This window comes from Equus przewalskii, chromosome 13 (assembly GCF_037783145.1).
Source record: "Equus przewalskii isolate Varuska chromosome 13, EquPr2, whole genome shotgun sequence".
Lineage (NCBI taxonomy): Eukaryota > Metazoa > Chordata > Mammalia > Perissodactyla > Equidae > Equus > Equus przewalskii.
This window is the reverse complement of record NC_091843.1, coordinates 88,628,750-88,655,132: the sequence shown is the minus strand read 5'-3', so window position 1 is coordinate 88,655,132 and position 26,383 is coordinate 88,628,750. Positions and strand designations below refer to the sequence as shown.

Here is a 26,383-nt window from a genome sequence, read left to right as displayed (position 1 = left end):
TTGAATATAGCTTTTTTTTTTTTTGAGGAAGATTAGCCCTGAGCTAACTACTACCAATCCACCTCCTTTTTTCTGAGGAATACTGGCCCTGAGCTAACATCCATGCCCATCTTCCTCTATTTTATTTGTGGGACGCCTACCACAGCATGGCATGCCAAGCGGTGCCATGTCTGCACCCGGGACCTGAACGAGTGAACCCCGGACCGCCGAGAAGCGGAATGTGCGCACTTAACCACTGCACCACCGGGCCAGCCCCTAGCTTTTTCTTTAAAAAAAATAAAATCTTCATGACAATGTAGCAAAAGTCAAAGGTGAAGCATATTTAAAAGAATCAGCCCCCAAATCAACAAGATTCATTTTTTGTTCTAAGACAGCACAGTTACGATTCTATCTATGCTAAATTTTATGAAACTTAAAATAAACCTGTTTCATAATTCTAATTTTGATTTCAAGATAAATTCCAAAGTGAATGGGGGAAGGCACTGGACTTGGAGTCCCTGTCTGAGGCAGGCCCCCTTTACTGGGGCCTCTTCGCAAGCAGCTGTGTCAGCTCCCTCGAGGAACCACTGTTACTGACACAAAGGCAGAGCTTTGACTCAAGATCAGCTTTAAGTTTAGGTTAGTAAAAGAAAGCCAGCGAGCCAATGTGGTTCACTTCAAAAAGGCCTTTATTTCAATGGCAAAAAAGTATTAATCCTACCATAATAGTTGAAGAGTTATATTTTTTCTTACAACAGTAAACACACATCTTAAGTGGCAACTCATAAAGTGTGTTAAAATAGGTCCACCAGCCCACACAAGATAAAATATGAATGTTGGTTAACAATATGAACAAATACCTAATAAATTACTAAGAAGATAAGGCTTTAGAACGTTAGCTCCTCACATTCCACGTAGAACTTCCAGTGCTGATCCATTATATGGCACGGGAGAAATTCTTGGTCGCTGATTAACAGTATTTCATTTATTTGTAGATAATGTGGGATGCTCTGCACTGACTCTCTGGAAGCTCCTGTTTAAGGAAGTGTCAATAAATTAAAAACTGCCTTTTAAAAAATAAGATTTAAATTTACTTATCACAACCTCTAGACCCTACTCAAGTCCACGAGCACACACAAGAAGGTTTTCTGACCAGCTCACTCTTCATTCAGTCCATTTTCTGTACCGAGATAAAGCTGTAAACCAGCACTGGCTCACCTTGGGAGAAAGAAGCCTGTGCGGAGTCTAAAACACCAAGGCAAGAAAAGGATGCTGAAGCTTCTGAAGGCAGTTGTGCAAGGCCCTCAATTTCCCATAAATTAAGAATAAAACACTTATCAGGATTAAATGAGATACTGCATCTGAAATGCCTGGCCACTGCCTAACGTATAGCAAATATTCAATAAATATTAGCTGCTATTATTATTAATATTATCATTACTTATTACTGAAGAGTATTAGGCTGGAAGATGGATGATCGATTTTCAAGGTCGCACAAACTTGGTATATGATCTCATGCAAGTTATACGGCTTCTGCGGACTTCATCTCCTTTGAGAGGTGAGAGCATGGATGGTCAGCAGTATCGCTTTTAGCTCTGCCAGTCTAAGAGTCAATGATCCTAAACCTGGTTCCTTCAACTTCCCTCACAGGCTCAGACTCCCTTCTCAGAGATTGGCTATGTGAGCTATACATCATTCAGCAAACTGAATCTTATTCCACAGATTGCACCAATATGCCATGTGTGTGTGACCGTGGCCAGGCAGTTTCAGTTGGACATATCACATAGTCCAAGAGCTTTGTTCAACATTCTAAGCAATACAAAGATTTACATAATTACACGTCTGTGTGGGAATCTGGTGCTTTTGATGCTCAGTATCCATTTATCCTTCCAGTGGTGACTCTGCCCTAATTTGCCTCTGGAGACCATCCTTTTCCCGCACACTTGGCCCATGTGCTCTGGTGAATTGTTCTCAACCTGCTGATTTATTTAGATCTAAGCCAATCAGTGAACAGGCACTGATTTAGGTTGAGAATATGATCCATTCAGAGTGAAGTGAGAAGTAACGAGATCTTTGTTGGGTCTTCTAGAAAGAGTCATGTCAACATTCTTCCCCCCTGGACTTGGATCTGGAAGCACGTAGCTCTAGGGTGGTGAGAGAAGAGGCTGTTATGATGGAGCTGAGAGATGGAAAGCAAGAGAAAGTGGATGCTAGTCACGGTGTTTAAACCCTGGCTTAAGCCTACGACCTATTCCTGGTCTTCCTTGTACATGAGCCAACACAGAGAGAAGATCACCAACGAAACTACATAATGGTAGGCAGAGGAAGCAACTTGCCCATCTTCCCAACTGATGTGCTGGAAAGAGACTGGCCCAAACTTGGGAAGCTTGAGATAGCAAAAATGTTTAGAAAACCGCACTTCCAGATGGACATTTGTTAACCTAGTAACTCCTAGAGGTGTTTTCAATAAAGCAATACTAAGGTTAAACCTTTTTTTCCTTTTACCTTGTCATTCCCATCATTCACCTTTGTCAAATGAGAAAACACCACATACGTGAAAGCTTTCTGTAAAACTGTAAAGTGTTATTCAAGACTACTTTTCACTCTAAACTAGCTTTGCTTAGAGATGAACCTGGGTTCTCTCTCTTCCTTAGGGGCTGTAATGAATTAAGAGAAAGGGACCATTTTAGGTGCACCTCCTCTTTTTTAGCGAGGCTGACTTTATTACTAAAGTCAGTAGGGTGCTATGGTTTTGGTTTATATCTTGCTCAATAGGTTAGCCATGACAGATCCACAAGACCTATTTGGTTGATATTCTAGCCTAGTGGCCATTCATATGACTTCTCTTTCAAAGAGATAGAGGGCATGGCAGCCAAAACCCCACCTCCATCTCCACTCAAGTTCACTGTCAGCATAAGACACTTCCAATTTCCTACAATCATAGGACTTACTTTAGGAAAACTACAAGTGGCTCCTCAGTAGCAGAAGGTGCCACTTCCTGGGTGAACCCATGTAAATGAAGCTCTGGGAACATGCATATCACATCACAAAACATAGCATTAAGTCCATCTCCTAGTTTCTTACAGAACAGCTTCCTTTCCACAATGAACAGACTGGAAGGGGAAAAAAAGGCCATTCCTTACAAAACACCTGTTCTCAACCCCTTTACCTCTCATCTTCTGCTGCCTTCTCCTCCTCCTCTACCACCTCTACTACACTGGGAATCAGCCAGTGCTGCCCCCCATACTATCTACTTGACTAAGATCCTACACCTTTGCTGACCACAACTTGTAGCTTCCAAATTTCCTTGTTGTTATCCACAAGAAAATTCCCAGTATATATGGGGGGGAGGGGCAATAAAACAAAAAGCACACAGAAAGCTGAGCTAAACAGGGTATTCTCCATTTAAGGAAATATAAGAATACAGCAAATTGATTTCAAATTTATGATCCTAGCTTGAATTACATGTTAACTACACAATGCTAGGTTATTTCATTATATAAAAGTACAAGCTTCAAAGTTATTTGAATCATTCCAGGCAAATAACATTCAGCAAAGTTAGAGCCAAAGAACTTCACTAACTTTTCTTCCTTTTTTGAAGCTGAGCAAACCTTTGCTCCACATCTATATATATCTATACAGGAAAGCATGAATGCCAGTATGTAATATTTTAAGAATTATTTGCTTTTTCCTTCCCTAAAATATGAACCATATATGCAGTATGCTATACCTACTTTAAATAAGTGAAAATATATTGTGGGTTCCATTATCAGTCCTCAGAGAAACAAAGAACCTGTTACTACTGTAGCTGAGGACAGTTCTGGAACTGAGATTTTGTTCTGCGGGCCCTAGTCTGGGCTCACTCCACAGCATATTCTAGGACGTTGTCTTCTGGCTTCAGGGCTTCTATACCTGAGTTTTAGTGTTTTGTCTTTGTACATGCTCTAAATAGCCTATGGGTATGGTCTTTCCCCACCCTCTCCCTGCCCCACCTTTCCCACTTGCCCAGGTAACCAACAACAATCCAGGATATACCATATCCTTCTGTAATTTGTTTCTGTGCTCTAATAATAACATCACACATTTGCCCAGCACTTTTCAATACTTTAATCCTTGTACAACTATGTGAGATGAGAAAGAGAAAGAATCCAAGTAGTTAGGAAACTGAGATTTAGATTTTTTAAATTTAATAATTCATTTATAGTACTCAGTGTATTCACTGTTACTTAATAGGTTGCACAAAATACAGGCACTTAACTATAAAAGCAAAGTGAACAAGAGTTTCCCCACTAATCTGGTCTATATTCTTACTTCAACCCTTACTACTCCCCCCAGCTTGGGCCAGCAGAGAGACGGGGACAGAGAAAGGATTGCGAGAAGGACACCCTTAAAAGATCTGCCCCCAAACGGAACGCTCCCAAACACTGAAGTCTTGCTTCCACTCTACCCTGACAGTCACGCTGGGGGTAGGGAGCTGAGAGAGGGAACAAAGCAGCAAGATTCAGATATCGTATGCAAAGTGTTTAAACGAAATATCCTTTATAGGAGATGCTTTTACTTTGGATCCATTAGTAATCATTGCTGTTCCATGGAAAGATCTTAGGAAAACTAAGCTGTTACGATCTGCAGCAATAAAAACTGACAGGCAAAGTGCTGTAATACCAGGAACACACACAGTCAGTCTGACAATATCTACTATTCTTTTTTCCAGTCCTTACTGTGGGGAGGTTTAAGTGGATTGGTGCTCAGAAGTCTATTTCTGCTTAAGGGGCTAGACACCTCCTAACTCTGGAGCCCAAAAGAAACAAGTATGAAAAAAAGAAGTTCCATCACTGAAATATTTTTTGTGAATGAGGAAGGGAGAAATTAGAAGCCTGAGAAATAGTAACTTAATCCCCTGTTTGGTCAAATAATTGTCATCTTTGCAATGATAACCAAGGACATCTACTTGTAGATTCTTTGTGACAAAGAACTTTTCCATCAGGAGCTGTGAAGACCACCAATCTCCCCACTGTGGGGGAGAAGCCCTCTCCCTTTACTTTTCACTCTTACTTGAGGTAGATTCACTAGGCAAAGTCAGTGGCCTGTGGGATCTGTAAACAAAGTTTCTAACCTGTAGCACACTTAGCAACCCAGGACAAATCAGAAAACAGCCGTCCATGTGGACGTTTGGTTCTTCTTGCTGTTCCGCATCCCGGAGAGAAGTGCACAGCTAAGGAGCCACTCTGCTCATGCATGACCGGTAGGAGGAATAAATCTTCCTCAAGTAATATCACCAGATTTTAAATATTCTGCACAAGTCTACTTAAACTGAATTGCTAGATTCATTACAAGGCAAAAGAATGGGCTCACACAACTATTCATGTTATGTGGTTGCACTGATTAGCACTTCAAAAAAACAAGCTAATTGGTTAAGTTAAAAATAATTTTAACTTTCACTCTTCTTTTTCCTCTAATGCCACTCTCCCTTTTTCTTATCTTGGTGAGGAAGACTGGCCCTGAGCTAACATCTGTGCCAATCTTCCACTATTTTGTATGTGGGACACCACCTCAGCATGGCTTGATTAGCAGCGTGTAGGTCCGCGCCCAGGATGTGAACCCGCGAACACTGGGCTGCCGAAATGGAGTGTGCGAACTTAACCACTATACCACCAGGCCAGCCCCACCTCTAATGTTTCTTTAAAAAATTTCCCTTAATAGATCAAATGCAAAAATAACCAGATTCATTATTTTAACTGATAGTTCACTTCTGAAACATAACTAACCTATGAACTCTTTTCATTTAACCAATTTTACCTCTCTGGCTCCCAGTTTCATCATCTGTAAAACAGGCCCAAGACTAGTTGACATATAAGGTTCACTTCTAACTCTAAAATTCTTGAGCTCAGACTTTCAGAACTTATTCTTACAAACTAAGCAGTCTACATTTCATTAGGATTATGGAAGGAAACTTTGCTTACTTTAGTTACAAATGGAAATGAACAAACATACTTACGCATACATTCTCATAATGAATCAGACATATCATTCCAATCAAGGACAAAGTGATTAAGAGTTATTTTAACAGACTGTAAAAACACATCTGCTCTTGTTATGCTGGGGAAAACTATTATGGCTATTTAAATACAAAGCTCAATGCCTTTTTAAAATAAACAGATCCTAAAAGATAAATATGATGATGGAGTATTATATGATTTGATATTTAAAGGTAAATTAATAATTTGATATAGATTTACAGTGGTAAGATCAAAATCTATCTGTGAAAACTATACTGGAATCGAGAAATAGACTTGAACATTGCATTTCAAAGTTTAAAACTATTTAAGTCCCCATTCCGTGGGGAAAACTGAAATTTAACAGGTGTTCTTAAGCTGAACTGGGTTTGAGGTACTTGATTTTATTTGTAAAATGTTTAGGTTTTTGTCCTTTGTTGTACGGACATGAACACGGGACTTCTACCAGAAAGCAGCTCTGACGTGGCCTAAGGTATGTAACATAATCTGGCAGAGGGCGCAGACATGGCAGGTGCTCAACAGGTGATTATTTTTCTTCTCTTTCATCCCCTATCAGTAGATGTAACCTCCACTTTATGGATTAGGTCAAAAGAGTGTTCATCATGATTCAAGGATGAAAACAAATTATGATTCAAGTAATGAAGAAGAATGAAGCGTTGTAAACAGGGGCTGAAATAAACACCTCCTGCTCTGTTATCAGGCCCCATCTGCCTGGGTGTTTAAGGCTGAAGAAGGTCTTAACCACATGAAACAGAAGCACTGTGAATGTTTGTGCTCTGTTACACACGCTTGTACAGAGAAATGAAACACAGTAACAGCACTGAAATGAAGAAAACTCTTTCTTTAAAGTCACTTATTTACAACAGATTATCAGTGGCTCAAGGACCGTTTTTATTTAAAACAAAAATAGAGTACTTTTTCCTGGAAAACCATGTTCTATTTTCAAATGAATAGTGATGTTAGGTCCCCATGAAAGAAAATTATGTAATTAGTGCACATTAAATGATGGCTTGGGACAAGAAAGACTGTAGGAGATACTTTTTTTTTTTTCTTAGATGAATACGTTCAGCCTAATGTGCTTTGAGTGTCTTGGTACTATGGCGAAGGGGGCATAAATATATAAAATTGGTTTTCCAGGGAAATAATGAAATGTAATCAATCTTAAAGTTTTTTTAAAGAACTTTGTGAAAAATACATTATATGTCTGTACGCAGTGATCAGAAATTACATAGAAGTTTGGGAACGTTCACTTTCCTCTCTTCCAATTTATACTGAAATATCAGTGAAGATTTCCTCAATAATACAGAAGAGGAAGTGCAGTCAAGGAGGCAGAGAGGAGGGAGGCGGGGAGCAGCTGGGCAAGTTCAAGGGGAAACGCACCCGAGTCTCATCCGACTTTACAGCTTCAGAGACAGAGACTTCAGGGGTTTCACCAACAGAATTTCATTTTTAACAGCTGGTGTTTGTATGTTTAAAATCTTTAATTAGAAACAACATACACGCTCAAATGTGTTAATACACCACATTTTAAGACTCTTGAGTCCATCAATACATTGACTTGCATTTATCAGTTTAACTAGTTTTTGTGTTGAACTCAGAATAAAGCTGTCATTTCTGGTTCATTGAAGAAAGTGTTAAAATGGCAAGATTAAAAACTTTTATCACTTATCTTTGTGACTCAGGATTTTTGTAATACCATGGACCCAAAATGATATGTAGAAATAAATTGAATATTGAGGTTCCTGCTATTTGTCCCATGAAATGTTAACAGATATCATACAATTAAAGAAGTTTAGGAAATGGTTAACAAAGTTAAACAGATTTCTTTACAATTTCTCTAAAAAGGGAGAGGAGGGGTGGGGGAGGGATAGTTCTCTTTTAAATTTCTGGCTGAGAAAATGCGAAGGGCCATCACTTTTATGTCTCACAATAAAAAGCAGAAAATCAGATAAAGCAGATAATATTAACTAACCCAAATCTCATTTGCCATTTGTTGAATTCTTCACCACAAACTCCATTACAGCCTGTGAGGTCTAGTCATGTCCACCTATTAAGACAGTCAGGGGCCGGCCCCGTGGCCGAGTAGTTAAGTTTGCACACTCCACTTCAGCAGCCCACGGTTTCCCAGTTCGGATCCTGGGCGCAGACCTACACACTGTCATCAAGCCATGCTGTGGTGGCATCCCACATAGAACTAGAAGGACTTACAACTAGGATATACGACTATGTCTTGGGGCTTTGGAGAGGGAAAAAAAAGAGGAAGATTGGCAACAGATGTTAGCTCAGGGCCAATCTTCCTCAAAAAAAAGACAATCACAAGTAAATTTAGTTTTAAAATAGCAGTCCTTTGGATTATATTCATGCTTCCATTCACTCATTCATTTATCTGATGAACATTATTCAGTGAACATTTACTGGGAAGCTACTGTGTGCCAGCCACTGGGGAAAATAAAAGGAAGGAACAGCCCATAATAGCCTCTCTAAACTCAGAGATTTTCTCAGTCTATCAGGGGATTAGGTAGCGAGCAATTACTTGTAATATAGAGTGATACACATAAGATTTGACCATCTATTTGCACAATAGTATGTTAGAATCTATTCACTTCTTACAAAAGTAAATGGAACTAAAAAGTTTCTCTTTTTTTTTTTAACCTTGTCCAAATTTCATTTTTTCCAACACCTGCCTGCTTGGTTCCCATAGGGGTCATCTAACTATGGCATGTCTGCAAGTGGAAGGGAGTGCTACTAACAGCTTTGCTGGGTCAGGGACTGCCCTGGGCACACCAGACGCACCGCCATGCTAGTTACGAAAGACGTAAACAGCTCTTCCTACTTTCCCTGACTCCCAAAAAACACTATGCCGAAGAGCACGATCATCAAAAAGCCTTGGTGGACGGATTACGTTGGTGATCTGAAGCAGGCTGATGATCTCCACAGGGACTTGTTTTCCTGTTCCTGTCTCTGCAGTGTCAAGAGTCATGCCTTCCATGACCGCATTTTGATATGCAGCAGAGGGAAAAAGTTTCTCTCCTGAGCACTTTCCTCGTAACAGAGTTAGAGAGTTTACATTTTTCTAACTTGCCAGGTCTTAGGATTTCTGTCAGATACCACAAAGCCAGGTACAAAAGAATCCTAAATTAAGGAGGTTCAAACAGAACTCCAAGAGCAGCCTGTAAGACGCCTGCAGGGCCCTGCCTGTGGATTCCGAGGCAAGATCAAGGTAACAAGCAGCTGGCTGGCAGACTGGCAACCTCCACAGTTCTCAAATTAGCACTCACATTTTCTGAAATATCTAAAGGAAAGAAAACTCAGGATTTCTGGAAAGAAATTAGTAACAAGAAACTTTATATTGAAGGCAACAGAAGTAGTTCAGAACCCATTTTTATGTCGCGCTCACCTAGCAGAGAACTGCGAGCCCTCTGAGGAGGGAGGTGCAGGGCTGGGTTGGACATGCCTACCGAGAACTAGGGGAGAGCAGCGGGCCACCTTTGTGATGTAAGAAAGAACTTATATTTCTGCTTTGACTCTTGAGGTTAGAAACGAGGAGGAAAAAGGATTTGCGTGGCTTTCTTCCAAGTGTGTGTGTGGGGGGGGCACACACACACGCGCGTGAGAGTGGTGCTCTTCGGAATCAAAGTGAGGGGCGGAAGAGTTTTCAAATTATTATCTGCATGAGAAATGAGATACCCCTGTCATTCAAAATCTCTAGTCGGCCTAGCTGCATAAGGATCACTTTTACAAATTCAGGTTCCTGGGCCCTACTCCAAGAGTGAATTAGGTAGACCTGCAGTGACGGCCAGGAACTAAAGACCAGGAGTTACTACGAGAACTCTTTCCAATTTCTTGATCCCTTTAACTTCCCCTCAATTGTTGTTTTACCTGATCTGTTTCCCCAAAATGATGAAAAGCACTTTCGAGGCTGTCTTCAGAAAACTGGGGAAAATGCACCCTATTCTGAAACCAGTTTTTGAGACAAAAGAAGGACCCTGAGAGGTCAGGGTGGATTCAGTATAAAGTCAGAATAGGAAAGTACTTTGAATTATTGGGGTTTGTTGTAAGGACAGGAATAACCCTGGGGAGCCCCTGGTTAGGGCTGGGAGATAGTAATCTCTGGTTCTTGCCTCTTATCACAGAATCATCATTTTCTGTTTTGTACCTCCTCCCTGCCTACACTGTCCCCAATTACTCTGAGACAGGGACACCGGGGTAAAAAAACAGGGGCTGCAGTGGCAGAGAAGGGTAACGTGACATCAGTTATGTCTGTCTTTCAGAAATGTGTGCGGCCTCTTCCCAGAGCATTTCAAAATCTGCTGCTTACTGGTGAAGACTACATTCTCTTCAGTTTTCTCAGACTAAGACTTATTCCATCAGATAAAGCATACTCGTTTACACTAAAACAAAGATGAATTTTGGTATCTGTTTTTAGAAAAGATGGAAAATGAACCCAATCATGCCAAATCAATGGTATTTTTTCCTTATGACACTTAGAAAGAAAATCTACCCAAATCTAAGTACAGCATATATTCAGAGAGAATTGTGAGGGAAGGTGTCGTTTCTTAAATTCTCCTAGAATCAACTATGGTTAAAAATGGAGTACTGTAAACAAACAGAAAACAAGTGTGGGTGGGAATGTGGAGAAAGTGGAATCCTTGAACATTACTGGTGGGAATGCGACATGGTTCACCTGCTGTGGAAAACAGTTTGGCTGTTCCTCAAAAAGCTAAACATAGAATTGCTATAGGATATAGCAATTCCACTCCTAGGTATATACCCAAGAGAACTGAAGATAGGTACCCAAACAAATACATGTATACACATGTCCAGAGCAGCACTTATTCCCAATAGCCAAAAAGTGGAAACAACCCAAATGTCCACCAAAGGATGAACAAATAAACAAATTGTGATATATATATACAATGGAATATTATTTAGCCATAAAAAGGAATGGAGTACTGATAGATGTTATAGTGTGGATGATCCTTGAAAGCATTATGCTAAGTGAAAAATGCCAGAAACAAAGGGCCATATATTGTATGATTCCATTTACATGATATATTCAAAACAGGCAAATCCATATGGACAGAAAGCAGACTGGTAGTTCCCAGGGACTGGGGGTAGTGGGGAATGGGGAGGAACTACTGAATGGGTAAGAGGTTTCTTTTTGGGGTGATGCAAGTGTTTTGAAACCACATAGGGTGGTGGTTGTAGAACACTGAATGTACTAAATGCCACTGAATTATTCACTTTAAAATGGTTACCTGAATGTTATGTGAATTTCACCTGAATGAAAGAAAAAAAAGACAAAAAGAAAAGGATCGCTTTCTCAGTACGTTTGGGTGTGTTTTTCCCACAACTGAGAAATGGGTGTTGGTCTGCACGTACCTGGAAGACAAGGCTGATGTTGCTGAGATACCAGATTGGGTTGTGGAGGTATGGGTATTTCCTCAGAAATATACGTTAAAAGCTCCTTCCCCAGATATGTTACCTGCACATGATTAAGCACAGAATTTAAAATCATACATTTTATAAGAAGCAAATGCACCTGTCTCTTACAAGTTGTAACTTTGGTAAAGTATTGATTGTTGTATATTACAGATTGGCAAACAGCCCAGAGCCAAGTGTGGGCTGCACCTTTTTTTGTAAAAAAAGTTTTATTAGAACACAGTGATACCCATTCCTTTAGTTAACATCTATGGCTGCTTTTGTGCTACAAGAAGATTGAGTAGTTGCAACAGAGACCATTTGCTTATAAAGCCTGAAGTATTTATTTTCTGGCCCTTTACAGAAAAAATTTGTTGACCCGTGTTGTATATCATTAACTCTCTCATCCATTTACTTATTCAACAACCATTAATCCAGCACTTGCTACCTTATAACTTAAAGAAAATTAATGTTGCATTAATAAAATTAAGACATAAAAGTAATGGTTCTTTCCAAAAAAATCAGATACTTAACTGATTAGATTAATAATATCTCAGGTCTATGCTTCCAAGTTTTCTGGGCTTTTTGATTTATTTGTGAACTTAGCTATTGTTTATTAGCCCAAAAGGACACAGCTTAGAAATAGCTACACATGACAGGGCCGGGCTATGGCAGACTGGCAAACACCTGTAAGAAATGTTCTGGGCCTGGACTCCACTCATATGAGGAATTTAAAATTATGGACTAAGAACAGTTTAGTGGATACCAGGGGAAAGGTGGGTTGGGGGGGTGGGCACAAAGGGTGAAGTGGTGCACCTACAACATGACTGACAAACATTAATGTACAATTGAAATTTCACAAGATTGTAACCTATCAATAACTCAATAAAAAAAAAAGATAGTAAAAAAAAAAAAAAGCCTGACAATATAAAGAAAAAAAAAAGAAAGAAATGTTCTGGGCCTGAAGGCCTTTGGGTTCTCCACTTTTTTTTTTTTTGAGGAAGATTAGCCCTGAGCTAACTGCTGCCAATCCTCCTCTTTTTGCTGAGGAAGACTGGCCCTCAGCTAACATCCGTGCCCATCTTCCTCTACTTTATACGTGCGAAGCCTACCACAGCATGGCTTGTCAAGCAGTGCCATGTCCGCACCCAGGATCCAAACCGGCGAACCTCAGGCCGTCGAAGTGAAACGTGCAAACCTAACTGCTGCGCCACCAGGCCAGCCCCTCCACTCTTAGTTCTAGGGCGATCTCATAAAAGATCCCAGAAGCTAGGTTCACTGCAGCTACACTTCTCACCTTGAACATCCCTTTCTCCAGGATGCCTTTCTATGACCTCTAAGCTCAAGTAATGATGCTCCTCTAGGTTCCCATAACTTCTGTGCTCATATTTCAAGGCATTTGTCCTATTTAAATGAAATTATGTGTTAATGTGTCTGTTTCCATTAAACTATAAGCTCCTTGAAAACAGGATCTGTATCACATTTTATTTATTTATTTATTTATTTTGAGGAAGATTAGCCCTGAGCTAACCTCTGCCACCAATCCTCCTCTTTTTGCTGAGGAAGACTGGCCCTGAGCTAACATCCATGTCCATCTTCTTCTACTTTATACGTGGGACACCTGCCACAGCATGGCTTGACAAGCGGTGTGTAGGTCCACACCTGGGATCCAAACCGGCAAACCCCAGGCTGCCGAAGCAGAATGTGCAAACTTCATTGCTGCGCCACCGGGCTGGCCCCAGTACTTCACCAGTGCCTGACAATGCTGGGGAAAAAACTTTGAAGTCCCTGCTCTTAAGCAAGATCCTTAAATTCTCCAAGTCTCAGTTTGTGCATTTGTAAAACAAGTACCTCCAGCTTACTGAGTTGTTGTGAGGATTAAAAGAGATAAGATGTGAAGAGGATCTGGCATACTGTCTAGCACATCCTGAGTGCTCAATAACTGCTTGTTACTGGACAGGCTGAGGAAGGCCCAGGGGATCTGGAAGGTGTGGGACCCTTTGGGCTCAATCCCATGACCATACAAAACCTGGGAATAGAAATAGCACAGACCTGGAATGCTCCGTGTGCTAAGCAATCCTCCCTGGCCATGGAAGAAGGAGAAGCAAGGCCCCGAAATGCCATCTGTCCGTGCTCTAATCAACTAACAGTTAGCAACAATGGATTCTGTTCATATTATGCTCTGACAATATCCCACACACCTTGCACACTCATCAACATGCAGGCTCAGCATGTTTTTACCTACATGTCAGATTTAAAGTACACTTTTATCAGTTACTGCTGGGTAATACAAGGTGTTAAATTGTACCTTAGTAGCCTTAGCGGTCATGAGTCCCCATAGGTCTTACACATACCACTAGGGGGTAATTCAGACATACAAAGAACACAGTTTTAAGAAAATCCACTGAGTTAAAAATCTATTTTCCACAAGGTAGGAGTGACTTATTGAACAAGGATAATAATGAACAGGCACTAGGTCACTTCTGGAAACCGTCCGTGTCCACTTCATAACAGTGTCTGTGTTCCAGTCGGCTAAAGCATGAGAGCAAACAGCCGTCACACTTACCTGTGACTCCAGCTCTGCATCCTGAATTAAATCTCACTGGATCCAAATCTAGCTCAGCCGCTAGGCTCTGACAGATGCATGCAGGAAGAGCTGTAGCTAGCTTCTTAGGGTCTTGGCTGACACAGCCTACAGGGATCCCAGCAACTCCACCACCCAAACCCCTTCTCTGATGAAAGGCAGCTGATGGGGTGCCGCCTTCCCCAGAGGAGAACGAGTAAGAGTCGGAGCTACAGGTGAGGGATCTGTAGGTCTCTGTGTCCTTGCTTTCTAACGGGCAGAATGGCACGGGTGCTTCACCCTAAGGCCACCGATGCGTCCCCTGAAGCTCTTACAACACATTATTCCTCAGAAATCAGTCTATGCTGATTCCCCAGTATCATGCTTAGGGAAGAAGTGGTGTGTGTGGGGTGTGTGTGGGTGTGTGTTTTGGGTAGATGGATGATTCAGCCAGCCACTATTCTGGAAATGTAGTTAATGAGCTAACTGAAATGATCAATTAACTTTATTTCATAAGTTATCTGAAGAAATAAGGTACAGTATGAATTGTCATTAATTGCAGTAACAAAGGTTTCTCTATACTCTATGTACTAATATGCATCAAGAAAAAATATAAAACATAACCTGCCTTTGAATATTAAAGAGGTGTCCAAGAATTTGTATTCCTTCTAGGGCTCCATTTTATTTGAAAGTATCAATCCATTTGTCGTATGTCTTCAGAAAAACCATTTGTTGGTATTGACTAATGGGAATCTGTTCATGGATGATCAAATGGCTGTTTAATTCCATTTCTAGCTCTAAGAAGCAAGTCTCAACAAATTTTCACCACCCCAAGAGGAAGAAAGAGGAAAGAAGAATTGTTTTTGATCTCAGGGGTGGAAAAAGGCAAAGAAATAAAAGAAAACTACGTTTTCTTTTATGTTAACTGTAACACAAAAACACATTTTGGCTAAAAAAAAAAATTCTCAAATGAAATATTTCCCTTGGAATTCAGAAAGCAAGACAGAAAGTAGTAACAAAGTATAAAAACTGCCTTGAAAGAGCTGATCCTGGGGAAATAAAGATGCAAGTGAAATCCACCTTCGCCTGACCCACCTCGTCCCAATCCCCGCCCTCGAGCCCCTCCTCCTTCACTCCCCAGACCCTCCATGCAGCCAGAGGAAAGGGAAGGGCAGCAGGCCTTTCACACTATTCCGTCTTCAGGATTTCCAACTCTTGCATATTTGTATTTTAAAAGGGCCCACATCTCCAACCATGTCTTCCTGAGTAGAACTGGGCTCACAAGAGGTTTCAGACACGTTGAGAGTGTGATTATTTGATTGAATGAGGCTTGCTGTTTGTCCAGATCAATAATTCCCATCAGTTCCTATACTCCTACCTCAACCTTCCCATATCTTGATATTCGTAATCATAGTGGTGGGAGGAATTTTTTTTAGAAAGTGTGTAGGGTGAGGGGGGGACCATAGGGAAAAGTCAATACTAAATTCAAAGGAGCGAATTTATAAGTGTGGAAATTCAGACAGTAAGGCATCCAGATGGGAAGCGTGTTTGCATGAGAGATCTGTCAGTGCTCCTTGAGTCACTGTCCAAAATGGCAGTCTACTTTTCATCTGCATAAATCCAGTCCTCTGCATTCACAAAAATGAACTGTCATTGCCATTCTTATGATTTTCATACTGCAACTGTATCACAGAAAGGCATTTTTTCCTGTGGAAGTGGGTAATTTTTGCTGTACAAGAATGACGCTTTGTATAAATGCATGAAGGCAGCTGGATGATACTTGGTGCTATTTTGAGTTGGGACAACCTGTTTCCAGTGGAAGGAATGTGAGCCTCCCTTGTGCCACTGTTGTAAATGTGGAAAGCAGTGTACAGGGAATCAGGTTCTAGTCCTGGTACTGGCATTTACTGGCCTTAGGCTAATCAGGTCACTTAACCCTCTGCAATCCTGTTTTCATGTGCATAAATAGAGATAATACTTGACCTTCTTACCTCATGGGGTTGTTGTGAAAGAATATACATAAAACTGCTTTATAAACCACGCAGGTTTACAATCTAGATTCTCCAAGTTGGAAGGGTCTTTTGAGACCATTTAGCAATACTACTTATTTTATACATAAGAAAACTGAGGTTCAGAAAGGTTAAACAACTTGACCCAGCTCAGTGATTCTCAAGCCAGGATGCAAATTAGAGTCACCTGGAGAGCTTTTAAAAACACTGCCACCTAGTCTCCAAGCCAGGCCCTCCGGGGCTGCGGCCCACTAGGCATCTGTAATTTTTAAAAGCTCCCCAAGTGATTCTAATGTGTAAGCAAGATTGAAAACCATTGCCCAGATCGCATAACTCAAGAGTGGAACCAGGAACTAGCTTGGTCCCCTGTCTCCCACCCGGAGATCACTCGGCCACATCAGGATGAAGCCTAACAGCTGGGAGACTGCAGCAGTGAGTGGAATCAGTGACGACGGTGGGAGGGAGCATCAGGATGCCCTTGGCAAGGCTGCACAGCAGCCCAGCTGCTTGGGTAGGAAGGATGAGTCATCTCTGTGTGCAGCGGTTCTGTCATCCTGTCTGACATAGGACAAGCCCTAGTTTTCTGGCATTACTTGGCTGACGACCAACCACTCCTGGCCCCATTGTCCTACCACCACTCTCAGAACTAGTCAGTAGAAATGTTTACATTTACCAATGCAGAAAAAGCTCCTTTCATCAAGAAGTGACTGTGAATTCAGGAGTTACCCCAAAACAAGAGGACGCAGAGGTTTCTGTGGTAAATTTTAAAAGAGGCTTTTAAATATTGTAATGGAACTTACTGGGGTAGTGTTTCTCAGCTTTGGGTATTTACTAGAAGTACATGAGTGCCCTATAGCAATTTTCAAAACTGTTAAAATTCTGTTTTTAAGATAATTGAAAAAAAATCTAAGATTGATCAGATAATCTGTATGAATAGCTTATATCCAAGAATTGCCCTAATTTTAGTGCCAAAGTTTGCATTTGGCTTCACTATCACATGGGTGTTACACAATATGACTCTAACTGGCACGGCTAACGAGAAAAGACCAGCAGAAACGTGATACGTGATACGCAGATGAGGCACAAGCACAGAGTGAGGGCCAAATGATGTCACAGCCAGCTATTCAAAGGTAAATGCGGTAGTTCCAATAGAGAAACGAGTGGGCGAATTGAGTCAACCCTGGGCACGCTGTAGCAGAGGCATGTGGAGCTCAGGATAGCCTTAAGTACAGCAGTCAATACCATATTCATGATGTGAGCACAGATTCAGTTTCAGCAAAATGATATAATCTATCATAAGTTTAAGACACTTTGTAATAAAAAGGGATTTCCATGGGTAAAATGTTAGTTACTAACACGCAAATACGATTTATGAATCCATGGAAAGGACTGAGCAGGGTGAATTGAAAGCAGATGGCCTAGGGACTCCAGGGGTGGGAAATCAAAAAAAAAAAAAAAAACAACTTAAGGGGGGAAAAAAAGGACAGAGAGATATAAAACAGAGAAAATCCAAAATGTGTTGATATAAGTGAAAGAAAGGAAACACAGTTCTGGAAGTACCTGCCACAAAGGTCTAGGAGACCAGAATGCAGAATTTAGGGACGCAGACCTAGGAGGGAGGGTGGGCAGAGCTGAGCTGGGCAAACAAGGCGCGAGGAAACTGTGCCTCCTCTGCTCGGTGCTCTGAGGCTTACTGTAATGGGCGGTGGCAGCTGAAGGCCTCTGCAATTCTGTGAAACAGTAATGGTGGACATCTGATGATTCACCTTTCCTGGGAGAGTCATGTAAGTCTGTTCCCTGAAGTGGTGCCACAGACACCTGGGGGTGACTGGTCACTGGTCTGTGAGCAAGGGTGTCAGTCATTACGGTCTTCAAACGGATGGTTAAACTGGGCTTTTAACTCAGAAGACAGAACTGAGGGGGAGACTGCTAAGTCTGGGAAGTCTGAATGAAAGGAAGTATTTCTTTTGGGGGGGCTAGCAACTCACAGATAAGACCACACTCAAACATAAAAGTGCACCGTAACTTCTGTGGGTCTTAGGCCCCTCGCTCATTCCTTTTGTCTTAAGGGGAAGATTTTGCTTTATTTCGTCAAATACCAATAACACTTTAACTAAATTATCAATATACCAGCGGTCCCAAATTTCCTAAGGCGGAGTCACAAAGACCTGAAATCGCTTAGAGGGAGGACAGGGGCAGACGGGGGCATTCAGATTTCTGAGACTAGGGGAGGACAAGGAAGCAGAGGCTCAGTCAGCTGTGCCCCCCTGCTCCTGGGAAAGTCTGGCAAACAGGAGTTGTGGGAGAAGCTTGTAGCATGTTGCAGAAGGGACACAGGAGGACAAAAACTTACTCGAAGAACTTTCAGATTTCTTAAAGAACAAAAAGAAAACCGTTTTATCATCCAAAAGCATGTACCTTTCCATTTGAATATGAAGTTAAAGGTAAACTTAAGAATGACCCACCTTACTCCAAGCATAATTCCAGGTCACATAACTTTCACCTCCTAGAACATCCTTGAGCCAGGTGACTGGACTTTGATAAATCTGACCATTTTCTACCTTAATTTTACCACTCAACAGAACACTGGCTTTGTGGGTAGTCTCCTGAAGTAAAAAATAAAACAAAAATTAAGATTAAAAAACAGCTGAAATGTGTAAACTTCTGCTTCTGACCATGATGAATTAACAGGGACCAGACATATCCTACCACCCAACACAACCGAAAAACAGACAAAATATACAAAACAATGGTTTGGAAGCCACCAAACATCAGGCAACAAAGTACAGTGATCCCTGAGAAGTAAGAATTTGTAGGGTGAACCCTACAATTGTCCCAGCTCATGGCCTCGAGAGAGCTCCCAGGTCATGATGCAGGGCGTGGGAATCCAGACAAAGCCTGTGGACTCCCTGAGTTGAAGAGACAGAGCACAGTCCAGGGAAGCAAGACAGCTAGAGTCTGCAGGACAGGGTAGCAAAGAAGAGAGAAATACACAGAGGGAGAACTCCGCAGATCTTCAGAGGGTCCTCTGTAAGCACACAGCTGAGTAGTGACTGGCCATGTGTGTGAGGAAATTACCCAAAGCTGGGAAAAGAACCCCTGAAAGGAGTAGGGGGAATGGCACCTGGCATTCGCAAAGGGCAGAAATAGTGCCTGTTCCCAAAGCAAGAGTAGAAGCAGCTCAGAACTGACGAGGCATCGGTAGGGTACGCAGAAGAGTCTGGCCTCAGGAGTGGGCAATAACTAGCTCCAGACTGAACCCTGCTCCAATTCTGCATAACAAATCTTAAAAGCAAGACCCAAAAAGGATCAAATTGTTTCCAAGTAACTTAACAGCATCCTAGAATAAATCTCCAAAATATTTATAAGAATACAAAAATATCCAGCATCAAACAAGGTGAATTTCACAATGTGTGAGATCCAATAGAAAATTAACAGCTCTGGAAAGAAGCAAGAATATAACCTAGCCAGAGGAGATAAAGCAATCAATTGAAAACGACAGAACCGACAAAGATGTCAGAATTAGCAGATGAGGACATTAAATAGTCATTATAATCATAATTCACACGTTCAAAAGTTATGTGGAAACATGGGAGATGTTAAAAAAAGACTCTAATCAAACTTCTAGACATGAAAATTACAATATGTGAGATGAAAAACACATTGGTAACGATAGATTAGACATTGCAAACAAAAAGAATAGTGAATTCAAAGACAGCAATAGGAACTGCAGAAAATGAAACAGAAAAGAGGATAAAAATACTAACAGATCATCAGTGAGTTGTGGAATGACTTCAAGCAACCTAATACGTGTGTAATTGGAGTTCAAAAAGGAAGGAAGGGAAGAAAAAAATATTGAAAGAAATAACGGCTGAAATGTTTCCAAATTTGAGATTTAAATCTGAGACCCAGTGATTCAAGAAGTTCAAAAAACCCGAGGAACAAGAAATATGAAAGAAAAAAATTATACCAATTCCCATCATAATCAAAATTGCTTAAAATCAGAAATAAAGAGAGAATCTTAAAAGAAGATTCTTTTAGGGGGCTAAACTCCTGAGGCCAGGCTCTTCTGAGCACCCAGCCAACGCCCCATCAGTTCTGAGGTTTTCATTGCTGAGGTCAGTCCTCTGTTGGGAACAGGCACTATTTCAGCCCTTTGAAAATGCCAGGTGCCATTGCCTCTAATGCTGTCACGGGGTTCTTTTCCCAGCCAGAAACGGAAAAAAAGACCCATTACTTACAGAGGAACAAAGTTAAGAACAATAGGATATTTCTTGTTGGAAACAACAGAAGAAAAAAGACAGTGAAGCAGCATCTTTAAAGTATTCAAAGAAAGAAACCTTCCAACCTAGAATTCTATACCTAGCAAAAAATATCTTTCAAAAATGAGGGTGAGGGGCTGGCCTGGTGGCATAGTTGTTAAGTTTGCGTGCTCTGCTTCAGTGGCCCAGGCTTCGCAGGTTCAGATGCTGGACACGGACCTATACACCACTCATCAAGCCATGCTGCAGCAGCATCCCACATACGAAAAAGAGAGGAAGGCTGGCACAGTTGTTAGCTCAGGGTGAATCTTCCTCAAGCAAAAAGAGGAAGACTGGCATAAGATGTTAGCTCAGGTCCAATCTTCCTCATCAAAAACACACACACACACAAATGAACATGAAATAAACTTTTTCAAACATGCAAAAGTCAACAGGATTCATTATCAGCAGACCTCCAATACAAAAATGTTAAAGGCAGTCCTCCAGGCAGAAGAAAAATGATAGCGAACGAAAATCAGGATCTACAGCAAAGGAAAGAAAAGCAAAGAAACAGTAACTACGTGGAATAGATATTTTTCCTTATTTAAATCTCTTTGAAAGACAATTGACTGCTAATACAAAACGAACGCTGTAGTGTGGAGTTTATAACATTATGTAAAAGTAAAATATATGATAACACAAAGGTCAAGAGTGGAGAAATGGAAGTATACTATTTTAAGGTTCTTGCAGTATACATGAAGTGGTATAATATCACTAAAAGGCAGACTGTGAGAAGTTAAAAAATATGTACTATAAATGCTAAAGTCACAACTAAAATAAAGAGTTACAGCTGATAAACCAACAATTGAAATACAGCAGAAAAGCTGAAAAAGGGAACAAAGGAAGATGAGAGAAATAGAAAGCAAATACCACATGAGAGATTCAACCCTAACTAAATCAAAACTCACACTGAATCTAAACATTCGAGAATTAACTTCTGGCCTGATAGAGTAAGGATCCAATCTCAGGTGAAAACTATTAAAACAATTTTTAAAGTGTCTGGAAACGGTCATGAGGGCATGCAGCAAACGAAGAAACATCTATTCAACAAAATCTATGAACATTAGGTAAAAATGGGTTGGAATCTGTGGTATTTGAACCACGAATGCTTCCTTCCTCCCTCCCAGCTCAGTGAGGTGGAGATTCCTCCACTTTGGACTTGCTGCAGCCAGGAACCCAGGGCTCTCTCCCCCTGGAGCTCCCAGTCAGAAGACTCCCTTTTTGGGAGGAAAAGACATCAGCACTTCTCACCCTCCCCTGAGCCATCTGTCAATAAGGCTAAGCCGTGGGCGAGGACAGCCAAGAGGTGAGGCTCCCTTCCTCTGCCTAGCCGGCACTCCTGAGATGGGCTCTGCCTGTGGCGTGGTGCCAATGAGACCACTGGGACCCCAGTAATTCTTACCCTGGTGTGTAGGCTGGTCGTTTCATGTCAGGAGAGGCAAGCTGAAAAGCCATGAGGTTACTGTGCCTCCCTACACTGAATGCTCAGCTGCTAAAACAGGGGTGTCATTCAGAGAGACGTTGCCATGTCCCCACCCTCAGATTGAGAGCCAGGGTGCCGAGATTTTTGCCTGGGAAAAGCAGCAAGGCTTAAAACAGATAGCTCCTAATATCCTCCCAATGGAAATGACTTCTTCATTTGCAACGGAACATGGAGAAGTTCAAGTTCAAGGGCACTCTCAAAAACAGTGGAGGTTGTAGTGAAAAGCAACTGAAAACAAACTGGCAATTCATTGGAGATACAGGCTAAACTGCAGGCTGGCTAGTTTTCAGGAGAGAAATGGCAAGAGAGAGCAGGGAAGAGCCTTCCCAGGGTCAGAATAAATCTCAAACACCAGCCTTGGGAACTCTCCCTTCAAAGGAGCACACATTTGATTGGATTAGTCTGTAGAGCAACTTATGCCCCAGGTCATTGTTGAAAACAACAGAAAAATCAACCAGCAATAAGTGGAGCTTAACAGCTGGGTATGGCCAGGGAAAGAGGCAAAGAGCCCTGCCAAGGCTTCAGTCCACGTGGTGCAATGTCAGAAGTTTAACACTACTGTGGGGAAAACAGCCTTCACTGAAACCATCTAGCCAGTAACTAAACCAACGGCCATATAACAGTAACAAGCCAAAGAGAAAGTGGGGATCAGTACACAGAGTTGCTACAATATATTATCTATACTAAAATATCTAAAAGGGGCTGGCCCTGTGGCACAGTGGTTAAGTTTACACGTTCTGCTTCGGCAGCCCAGAGTTGGCCAGTTTGGATTCCGGGTGCAGACATGGCACCACTTGGCAAGCCATGCTGTGGCAGATGTCCCACACATAAAAGCAGAGGAAGATGGGCACGGATGTTAGCTCAGGGCCAGTCTTCCTCAGCAAAAAGAGGAGGATTGGCGGCAGACGTTAGCTCAGGGCTAATCTTCCTCAAAAAATAAATTAAAAAAATAAAATAAAATATCTAAAATATCCAGTTACAACAAAAAATTATGATACATGCAAACAAACAGGAAAGTATGACACATACACCAAAACAAACAAAAAGCAAAAGAACCTGCCTGTGAGAATGACCAGATGTTGGATTTAACAAAGACTTCAAAATAGCCATTAAAATTATGTTCAAAGAACTAAAGGAAACCATAATTAAAGAAGTTAAGGAAGGGGGCCAGCTCTGTGGCTGAGTGGTTAAGTTTGCATGCTCCACTGCGGCAGCCCAGGGTTTCACCAGTTCAGATCCTGGGCGTGGACATGGCACTGCTCATCAGGCCACGTTGAGGTGGCGTCCCACATGCCACAACTAGAAGGACCTGCAACTAGGATATGCAACTATGTACTGGGGGGGATTTGGAGAGATAAAGCAGGGGAAAAAAAAAAAAGCTTGGCAGCAGTTGTTAGCTCAGATGCCAATCTTTAAAAAAAAAAAAAAAAGAAGTAAAGGAAGGTATCATGACAATCTCACATCAAATACAGAATATCAATAAACAGACAGAATTTATAAAAAAAGAACCAAATAGAAGTTACGGAGTTGAAAAGTACAAAAACTGAAATGAAAAACTTACTAGATGGGCTCTACAGATTTGAAATGTCAGAAGAATTAGTAAACTTGAAGAGAGATCAAAGAGATTATGCAAGCTGAGGAACAGAGAGAAAAAAGAACGAAGAAAAATGAAGAAGCCTCAGAGAAACATGGAACACCATCAAGCACACCAACATAGACATAATGGGAGTACCAGAAGGACGGGAGAGGGAAAGGAGCAGAAAAAATACTTGAAGAAATGATGGCTAAAAGCTTTCCAAATGTATTGCAAAACATTAATCTACACATTCAGGAGGCTCAGTGACTTCCAAGTAGGATAAACTCAAGGACATCCACAAACAGATACATGGTAAAAATGCTAAAAGTCAAAGACAATGAGAAAATATTGAAAGAAGCAAGAGAAAAACAACTCATCGCTTACAAGGGAGCCCCAAGAAGATTAACAGCTGGCTTCTTATCAGAAACAATGGAGGCCAGAAGCAGTGAGATAACATACTCAAAGTGTACAAAGGAAAAACTGTCAACCAAGATTCCTATATTCAGCAAAGTCCTCTTTCAAAAATGAAGGTGACATAAAGACATTTCCAGATAAACAAAAACAGAGAATTTGATGCTAGCAGATCTGCCGTACAAGAAATACTAAAGGAAGTTCTTCAGGTTGAAAGCAAGTGACCCCAAATGGTATATGAATCCACACGGAATAACAAAGAGCATCAGTAAAGGTAATTATGTATTATAAAAGATATATAAATGAATATTTCTTCTCCTTTCTTAACTGATTTTAAAAACAAGTGTATAAACTTATATACATACACTGTATATATTTGCAAATAGCACAACAGAGGTGGGTGGGAGCAAAGTTTTATTAGGCTAAGGAAATGACTCCAGATGGCAACTCAAATCCACAGGAACAAATGAAGAGAATAAGAAAGAATAAATAAGGTTAATATAACAAAAGCTATAATATATACCTGTTCTCCTTTCTTCTCCTTAGTTTATTTAAAAATCACAAAATTTTATGAAATAATAATTATAACAATTAATTGTTGGGTGTATAACATTTATACATATAATATGTGTAATGATAATATCACATAAAGGGGAGAAGGCTATGCAGGAGCTATGTTTCTTTATCTCACTAAAATTAAGTTAGTATAAATATGAAGCTGATTCTAATAAGTGAAGATATATGTTAAGTCCTTGAGCAACTCCTACGGAAATAACTAAAAAAATATGGTGACAGAAGTCATTAAAGAAACTAAAATGCTACATTGTAAAATATTCACTTAACACAAAAGAAAGCGATAAGGGAAGTAGGAACAAAAAAAGACAAGACATATTGAAAACAAAAAGTAAAATAGGAGACATAAATCCAACAATATTAACGTTAAATGTGAATAGATTAAACAGCTTAATCAAAAGGTAGAAATGGTCACACTGGGTTAAAAAAACAGGATCCAATTATATGCTGCATACAGGAAACAGAGTAAATTCAAAGAGACAAGTAAGTTTAAAATACAGTCATGCATTGCTAATGACAGGGATACATTCTGAGAAGTGCGTTGTTAGGCGATTTTGTCATTGTGTGAACATCATAGACTGTACTTACGCAAACCTAGATAATACAGCTTACTACACACCTAGGCTATATGGTACTAATCTTATGCGACCACAGTCGTATGTGTGGTCCATCATTGACTGAAACGTTGTCATGTGGCGCATGACTGTAAAAGGATGGAGAAAGATGTAGCATGCAAACAGCAACCACAAGAAAACAGGAGCAGCTATAATAATATCAGACAAAATAGGCTTTAAAACAAAAAAGTGTCACTAAAGATAAGGGACATTTTATAATAAGAGGGTTAATGCTTCAGGAACATATAATAATTATAAACACACAGCACCTAATAAATGAGCACCAAAATGCATGAAGCAAAAATTAACAGAAATGAAAGGTGAAAGAGACAATTCAACAATAACAGAGACTTCAATACTCCACTTTCAATACTGAATAGACCAAACAGGCAGAAGATCAATCAGAAAAGAGAACACTTGAGCAACACTATAAATCAACTAGACCTGACAGGTATCTATAGAAAACTATTCCTAACGACAGGAGAACATAGTCTTCTTAAGTGCATGTGGAACATTCTGCAGGATACGACATCCACTAGTGAAACCACAAAATAAATCTCAAAAAACTTAAAAAGACTGAAATAATACAAAATTTGTTCTCTAATTGCAATAGAATAAAATTTAAAATTAACAATAGAAAAAAATGTGAAGCTCAAACAATTGTCTCCTAAATCACCAAAGGGTTAAAGAAGTAAGCAAAAGGCAAACTGGAAAGTACTTTGAGACAAATGAAAATGAAGACACAACATACCAAAACTTACGGGATAGAGCAAAAGCAGTGGGTTAGAGGGAAATTTATAGCTGTAAATGCCTATATTAAAAAAGAAGAAAGATCTCAAATCAATAACTAAAGACACTGGAAAAAGAGAATAAACTAAACCCGAAGCAAGCAGACAGAAGGAAATAATAAATATTAGAGTGGCAATAAAATAGGCAAGAGAAAAACAATAGAGAAAATCAACAAAATCAAAAGTTGGTTCTTTGAAAAGATTAACAAAATTGACCAAGAAAAACAAGTGAAAAGACTCAAATTACTAAGATCAGAAATGAAAATAGGGACATTACTACTGACTGTACAGAAATAAAAAGGACTATAAGAGAAACTATGAATAACTGTATGTCAAAAAAATTACATAAATTAGATGAAATGGATACATTCCTAGAAAGATAAAAACTACCAAAACTGATTCAAGAAGAAATAGACAATCTGAAAAAATACATAATAAGCAAATGAAATAATACTCAAAAACCATCCCCAAAGGAAAAGCCCAGGTAAAGACGGCTTCACTGCTGATTGCTACCAAACATCTGAAGAAGACAATACAAACTCATTAACCTTTCCAAAAAACAGAAGAGGAGGAAATACTTTTGAACTCATTCTGTGAGACCAGTATTATCCTAATACCAAAACTAGACAAAGAGAACAGCGGAAAACTACA

The 26,383-nt window shown here is 40.4% G+C and overlaps 1 protein-coding gene across 4 annotated transcripts in view; it reads right to left on the bottom strand.

The window, feature by feature from the left end:
• Positions 1-650: 650 nt before the first annotated feature.
• Positions 651-26,383, bottom strand: part of ANKRD31 (ankyrin repeat domain 31) — a 174,520-nt gene continuing 148,787 nt past the window's right edge. For 3 of the 4 annotated variants that reach the window (XM_070571633.1, XM_070571629.1, XM_070571630.1), the window contains exons 23-25: positions 18,452-18,592; positions 11,376-11,478; positions 651-1,012 (exon numbers count right to left, since the gene is read on the bottom strand). In XM_070571633.1, the coding sequence (XP_070427734.1) occupies positions 867-1,012; positions 11,376-11,478; positions 18,452-18,592 (390 nt within the window). In that variant the 3' untranslated portion in view covers positions 651-866. Of the gene's footprint in view, positions 1,013-11,375; positions 11,479-14,604; positions 14,731-18,451; positions 18,593-26,383 lie in introns of those variants that run through there. The other variant, XM_070571632.1, reaches the window with a different exon arrangement.